At 39.3% G+C, this 8,059-nt stretch overlaps 1 protein-coding gene across 3 annotated transcripts in view; it reads right to left on the bottom strand.

Moving 5' to 3' along the window:
• Positions 1-8,059, bottom strand: part of cnksr1 (connector enhancer of kinase suppressor of Ras 1) — a 48,304-nt gene that overhangs the window by 38,687 nt on the left and 1,558 nt on the right. For all 3 annotated transcript variants that reach the window (XM_008306843.1, XM_008306845.1, XM_008306842.1), the window contains exons 2-4: positions 6,945-7,102; positions 2,043-2,245; positions 1,542-1,626 (exon numbers count right to left, since the gene is read on the bottom strand). In XM_008306843.1, coding sequence (XP_008305065.1) covers positions 1,542-1,626; positions 2,043-2,245; positions 6,945-7,102 — 446 coding nt within the window. The remainder of the gene's footprint in view (positions 1-1,541; positions 1,627-2,042; positions 2,246-6,944; positions 7,103-8,059) is intronic.

Genomic DNA, 8,059 nt, shown 5'->3' on the forward strand with positions numbered 1-8,059 from the left:
ACTTTCTTAGAAAAGCAGAGGCTATGCGTTAATGGTATGAGGCTTTTGATAGAGCATCTTAAACAAATGTATCCATGCAAATAAGGTATTTCCAAAGAAGTTTAGGAGGAGAGATGGTATCGGTATCGGCAGATACTCAAAGTTGAAGTATCGGTATCGGTATCAGAAATTAAAAAGAGGTATCAGTCCATCCCTAGCATTAATATGTGGACATGTAATAAGAGTTATCAATGCGTACAGAGGTATTTGTAGTTGAAAAGTCTACGTATTCAAGTCGAGTGGCTTCCCCACTGGCTGTCTTTTCACATATGACTTTTGCGAGACTTCCACCGTGAGAGAATCTAAAACTGAAGAGTATCTAAAAACCAGGGTTTCTGTGTCCTGAGCTCAGGCTCACAGGATCGTTCATTGTGGCTGCTGCCGCTCTGCTGCTCTGTACCTCAGTAGTTACGCCGCCTGCAAGGCACCAGTTCTACAATTTTATTTAGCAGACACTTTTATCCAAAGCGACATACATCTGAGAGCAGATATAAAACAAGCAAGGATCTGGTCAGGAGAAAACAATCTAAATAAGGGCCATAGAACAAGTTCAAGTGTGATATGGCGTTGATGCCAATAGGCTGTCGGGAGGTAATAGGAATTTTTAAAAAATTTGTTTGTTTGTTTTCAGTCTGTCAAATGAAGGTCTGCTAAATGAGTCTTTGAGTGTTCGCAACATTGTGAGGCAGGATGCAGACAACGAGTACACACTGAGTACATGTAAATGTTTTATGCAGCTTGTATAATTAGTGAGGCAATTGCTGAGCCTTCTAGAAATATAATATTACAGGTATGTGTGAACAAGTTAGATCTGCTGAGTTTATGTATCACTGAGTAAACTCCTTCATGATAGCTTGCAGGCCGCATAACTACTGAGGTAGAGAGCAGCCACAATGAACGATCCTGTGAGCCTGAGCTCAGGACACAGAAACCCTGGTTTTTAGATATTCTTCAGTTTTAGATTCTTTCACAGTAGAAGTGTAGCAAAAGTCAACAGCCAATGGGGAAGCCGCTCGACTCGAATACGTAGACTTTTCAACTACGAATACCTCCGTATGCATTGACAACTCTTATTACATGTCCACATTTTAATACAGATGAGCAGATTTTTTTACACATTTGAAAACCTTATTACAGACAGACAAACTGTGAGACGACTTTTGCAGATTCCGGTTCACATTGACAACTTCTTCTACACATTGACAAATCTCACTTCGGACGAACGGATTGAGACACAGACAGACAACTCTCCATATGTATGGACAAATGGTTTTGCTACAATAATGCCCCCATATAAAATGTATTAAACGAACACAAGTTGTGGACTTTGTATTCTTACATTTTGCTGAAAAATCCAGATGTTTAATGGAAATGGGAAAAAAAACAAAAACAGATGAACAAATGTTGGCACTTCAGACTATAATTATAAAAACGCATTTGTAAGTAACTCAACAAAGCAACAACCAGACTTCTAAGCTGTTTATTGAAACAAACAAACCTACCTTGTGCACAATGTCTCCCAGCTCTTTGCAGTAAGTGAAGATGTTTTTGGTGGTGGTGTAGCCACTGAGTTGGGCAAACTGGTGTCTGGTAAGACAGGGATTACAGTAAAAATATATTTCTGAGATAAAAAGCAGGTACACTGATTTCTTTTTACACTAGTAATTAAAATAAAGACACAAATTCAAGATCTTAGGAAGCCGCCCAAAAGGATAGGTAGACTTTTATAGAATGTTCTGACTCCTCGTATATCAGCATTTTTTTTTTTTTTTACAAGAGAAAGCATGTAAACAAGAAGCGAACACATACACAAAAACATTCTGAAATAAAGGTTATACCTCACAGCCATCATTTTTACATAAAACCATTACCAAAAAAGCAACAGCCAGAAATATGCTCGTGAGACCCAGCAGAGTACAATTCAGATTTATAAATAACGGCAGAATAAAACAGGATTTCAAGTGCTGCATATATAACGGTTAGATAACTGCCTCTTTACCAACCTATTGAGCAAAGAGAACAGGCCTTTGGCAGAGGTGATGAGCTCCACAACAATCTGCAGAATGCAGGTAGGCAGCTTGGTGGTGCTGCGTCCGTCATAGGTGTTGAGGCGCCAGCGGCCCTGGATGCCCATCTGCAGGGCGTGGGCAACGGCACGCAGCTTCTCTGTCAGACCACGCAGGTTCTCTCCTCCTATACCATAAGTCTGGAGAGTGAAAACACACACATATATAACTGGGTTAGAGTTGTTTCCACTCCTGAGATGCTCTCACACTCTTTTATATACATATGTGTGAGTTTAATGCATTATTTTCCCCACCCTACCTACCATCCCTCAATGATTACCACAACTGAGAGGTCTCATTTCATATTTTGTGATCACAACATTCCAATTCTGATTCTGGTAGAGAATCTAAGTTGCACATGATGTGGCTCTTTTCATTTCCTGTTCATTTTTCTACTGTCTGCTTCTGAATAAAGTCATAAAATGACCACAAAATCCTCCAAAAACATCCCCCGGCATGCTCTTTTAAATAACTGTGCAAACAGGTGCAGTGACCATACAGACCGGCTGTTTTTGTCATCACAGAGTGAAAACTGAGCAAATGCTGTGCTGCTCACACAAAATACAGCATGTCATGTTGATGTGCAGCATATTGGTCTAGTGGTAGGGGAGAAAACTGTGTCGCTTCTTCTTCTGAGATGAATTTATTCCCCTTTGAGTGACGAAAAACCTGATAATCTGATTTTTATGAAACTTTGTCATTATTAAACGTGGATATTTATAACGTTAGAATCATATATCAGGCACCTTCCTATGATTAAACCACAATATCTCAGAAACTATTAAAAATGACTGCATGAAAATGTCAGTGTGTTATTTCTCCCCATGCAATTGATGCAAAATCTGCAATATTGGACAAGTAGATCAAATCGTCTCAGATTATGGGTGGGTTGAAGTATGAAAAAAAGAAAAATGAAAAGTCCCATCTTTGAGCACACATTAAGAAAAAAATTGATAATGTCAAGTCAACTAGTGATATTTTTCTGAACCATAAGTAGACATCAAATCATTACATTACACATTATTAATATTACATTAACCCTATTCAGGACTTTCATTTTGCCATACGTAGAAGGTCTTTCAGGGTCCATTGGACCTCAAGAAAGAATATGTGCAAAATATTTGTTGGTATTCAATATAGACTTTTATACTATGTTGAATACATTTTCTGATAAGTTGACGTATTTTTGGTTCCAACTGCATTACAAATGTCCCTCATTTTATATTATATATTTTTTTCTCCTGAATCAAATGACCTGGGGTCCAAAAGACCCCACAAGTCCTGAATAGGGCTAAACATTACAAAAATTACACAAACGTTATTTTTATTTAACTTTTGTAACTGATTGAACAGGCACAATATTGCAGAATCTGAATCAATTACACGATGAGAAATAACACTAAAGATTTCAGGCTTTCATCTTCAATAGTTCCTGAGAGACTGTCATTCTGACATAGAATCTAAACTTTCAATGCCAAAAAATTACCCAAAACATGCAGAAAGTAGGTTGACGGGTATGGGAGCATTATCATAGCAAAACTATTTGTCCATGCAGTTGGAGAGTTGTCTGTCTGTATCTCAATCCGTTCGTCCAAAGTGACATTTGTCAATGTGTAAAAGAAGTTGTCAATGCGAACTAGAATCCACAAAACCCGTCTCACAGTTTGTCTGTCTTTAATCAGGTTTTCAAATTTGTAAAAAATCTGCTCATCTGTATTAAAATGTGGACATGTAATAAGAGTTGTCAATGCGTACAAAGAGTTGTCAATGTGTACAGAGGTATTCGTAGTTTGCTGTCTTTTGATGACTTTTGCTACACTTCTACTGTGAGAGATCTGAAACTGAAGAATATCTAAAAATCAGGGTTTCTGTGTCCTGAGTTCAGGCTCACAGGATTGTTCACTATGGCTGCTGCCGCTCTGCTGCTCTGTACCTCAGTAGTTACGCCGCCTACAAGCCACCAGTTCTACAATTTTATTTAGCAGATGCCTTTATCCAAAGCGATGCACATCTGAGAGCAGATATAAAACAAGCAAGGATCTGGTCAGGAGAAAACAATCTGGATAAGGGCCATAGAACAAGTTCAAGTGTGATATGGCGTTGATGCCAATAGCAGGCTGTCGGGAGGTAATAGGAATATTTTTTTGTTTTTTATTTTTGTTTGTTTGTTTGTTCTCAGTCTGTCAAATGAAGGTCTGCTAAATGAAATTGTAGAATTGTACAATTGAAAACCATCAGGCGGTGCTATGCATCAGAGTCTTTGAACATTGTGAGGCAGGGTGCAGACAATGATGGAATCCCGACCGGACACACTGAGTACATGTAAATGTTTTTTGCAGTTTGCATAATTAGTGAGGCAATTGCTGAGCCTTTTAAAAAATATAATATTACAGGTATGTGTGAACAAGTTAGATCTGCTGAGTTTATGTATCACTGAGCAAATTCCTTAGCTTGCAGATGGCATAACTACTGAGGTACAGAGCAGCAGAGCGGCAGCAGCCACAATGAACAATCCTGTGAGCCTGAGCTCAGGACACAGAAACCCTGGTTTTTAGATACTCTTCAGTTTCAGATTCTCCCACGGTAGAAGTGTAGCAAAAATAATGTGTGAAAAGACAGCCAATGGGGAAGCCGCTCGACTCGAAAACATAGACTTTTCAACTATGAATACCTCCGTATGCATTGATAACTCTTATTACATGTCCACATTTTAATACAGATGAGTAGATGTTTTACACATTTGAAAACCTGAATACAGACAGACAAATTGTGAGACCACTTTTGCAGATTCCGGTTCGCATCAACAACTTCCTTTACAGACTGACAAATGTCACTTCGGACGAATGGATTGAGATACAGACAGACAACTCTCCATACGCATGAACAAATAGTTTTGCTACAATAATGCCCCCATAGACCGGCAATTTAATAACAATCTTCAACAGTATTTGATATGTCAAGCAAACATTTCATAAATATCTTTATAAATATCCATATTTTATACTACAAAGAAAATCTCGTAAATTAGAGTTAGTCTAGTAAAAAATGTTCTAAACATTTGTTGATTTATGATGGAATGACTGTGGTGAAAACAAAATCTGCATTTTTAGCTATTTTACAACAGAAAATGTCATGGCATAGGTAGAAAAAAATACTTCCCCAAGAGGATGTGTTATTTCATATCATGATACTGATCTTGGGGAACTGCAGTCATATCTGTCATTGGCTATTTCAGCAAATGCCTGAGAAGGTAAAAACCAAAAATCATAGACAATATTGCAATAAAACACGTTTCAACGCTGCCCACGCGGACTTGATTGACTCAAATACGTTAAATTGAAACACCCCATTTTATAAAGCAGTATATATATATAAAACCCGCAGCCCTGGAATACATATTAGATAAACCCTCAGATGATAATGCAGTACGCATCAAAGGCACCACAAACGTGATACCCTCACAGCTCCCAAATCAAACTGAAGCACTGAAGCAATCAATAAAAAAAATTACTAAGATAACATTAAGGGTCCTTCAACAACACAGAGTTTCTCGTGCCTCTTTCATTGGCCTGTCACCCCAGTGTTCCGCCCGGTGGCATGAGACGTGACTCTTCAAAGCCACTGAAGATGGAGCATTGTATTGTCGTGACCCACTCGCTCATGGTCAAGAGGTTTGGACCGGCCAGGCTTTGGTGGAACACATCGACCGGCCCCAACAACAAACCCGTCAACAAGTGGCCATGAAAAATTCATGGCCTTTTCAATATTGTAGCTGTTAATTATGTAACCGTGCACTTGAATCTGTCTGGCCCTTTCCATGTGAGCACTGGATGTGTGTTTTGTTGTTTTTGTTATGAATGAGCGCAGTGTTAGTGTTACACGGAGTATCAAGTCAGAGAGGGAGGACAGGCAGACACATGCACCCACATACGCAAGGTAAAAGCTTTTTACCACAGGACAATTCTATTCACACATTCAGATTGAAACAGCAGGTCTAGCTGTAAATGTCGCAATGGCTCATTCAGCCAGTATTACTGTTGTTTCCACAATTCGACAACAAGCAGTTTAAGCGGCCTGAGCTTTAGCCTGACGTCTACAGGCTGTTACACCACCAGAGCTGGATCCTTGCCTGGTACTGCCCTGCTCAATTAGTGCATCCAGTGAAGCCATTCTGGAAACTCACAAACCCCCCCTCCACACACACACACACACACACACACACACACACACACACTATTTAAGTCTCCTGTCTCAAAACTGAAGAGGGCGGGAAATTAATTAGGCACCAAGAAAAGGGACAGAGAATCAAATGGGAGGGGTGGAGGCGTTTTTTTTTGCATGTAGAGTATTTGGCGTAAGCTTTTGTATCCTAATTCTGCCTTGGTTACAGTTGAAGCATGACAAGTTCTTTGATGTTGGTTGGAAAAATATGTATTGTTTTTACCATGATGTGCTCGAGTAAGGGGACGTTAGATGTTTAAGTGAAAGCAAAGTGAAGAAAAGAACGCAAATTTGTCACACGTTGCTGAAAAGCAGGACTTAAATGGCAATGAGAGCAGCTGTTGTGTAGTGTAACTGGATTTGCAAAAAGGTCATCCACGGCTACTGGTTCTGCTAGGGAAATAAAAGCAAAATCTAAAAATACTGTATAGCTGCAAAAACCTTTATCTCTGTGCTACAGTATCAGAACATACACAACAACACAGTGTCACAAGATGATGACTTCTCCTCGCACATTACATCCACAACACAGCCAACAAACAGCAGCCTTGGTTACACAGAGCGCTGCCTGGGACGTACGCTGTAAACAAACACAAGTCATTCTGCTTTGTCACTCACCAGGGAGCAGAGCTTCTCCACGGCCTCCAGGATGAGCTCCTGGTGTCCAATCTTACGGACCCCAAACCTCTCCAGATCAGGAGAAGTCAGCTGGAGCAGTTCCACACCTGACAGGTGCCACTCTGACAACATATACTGATGCAGGGGGGCATCCAGACCTGATCGCGGAAACCATAAAAGCACAGGCTTTAATAGCACACTGGGAACAGGAATAAATGAAAACCCCACATAGTCAGAAAGTCACATGCATGTACAGACATGAAACAAAACTTTTTCTGCTCTCCTACATGTTGAGCGATTAGGTTTCAAAAAAGCAACAATGTTACTGAAAACACGGGCAGTTTATGTTATTCACATGCAAAATACTTTAACTATATGATGACGATGATCCTATGTTACGAATATCACATCTGTTGACTGTCATGACTTAACATAACTGAAACAACTTCAAAATAAAAGCAAATGTAGCTAAAACAGTCTGAAATGTGTTATTACATGTATTCTTAACAGTTAGTTGTGGAAAGAATATTCAAATCATTTACTTCTACAAACTTTGCAATACTTTGCTATTAAAATCTTAGATTCAAAGTATTCTAAAGTAAAAGTTTTCATGATTAAATGTACTTCAAGTAGTCTATATACACAGTGGTCTTGGTAGTCTAACTATATCATATAATTGGGATCATTATAATTAGAAATAAATGATTAAATAAGTACTACTTTCTGTCTGTAATTGGTTTGAGCTGGAACTAATTTGAACAATTTTATACAGTGTCGGGTGCTTTATCCTGTGACAAAGCATCATATTTTGTACTCAAATCATATCATTTTGCAAATAGAGATGCTACAGAAGTGGCAGCGCGCATGGACGCAGCGACCCCTTCAGGAGACAATGAAAGTAAACGTTTTGAGTGTCTTGTCTATCCCAGACGTTTGTTCCGCAAAACTTACAGCCAAGAGACTTTGCTGAACATCAGGGCAATGAACGTCGCTAAAATTGCAGCGCTTGGTTGTGATTTGGACTTCCTACACCAACAAGGAGTCTGATCAGAGACTACGTCCGCAGTAACCCGAGAGAGAACAAAGTGCAAACGGTACGAACATAAACAAAGGAG

The sequence above is a fragment of the Stegastes partitus genome, unplaced genomic scaffold (genome assembly GCF_000690725.1).
Source record: "Stegastes partitus isolate 25-593 unplaced genomic scaffold, Stegastes_partitus-1.0.2 Scaffold48, whole genome shotgun sequence".
Taxonomy (NCBI): Eukaryota; Metazoa; Chordata; class Actinopteri; family Pomacentridae; genus Stegastes; species Stegastes partitus.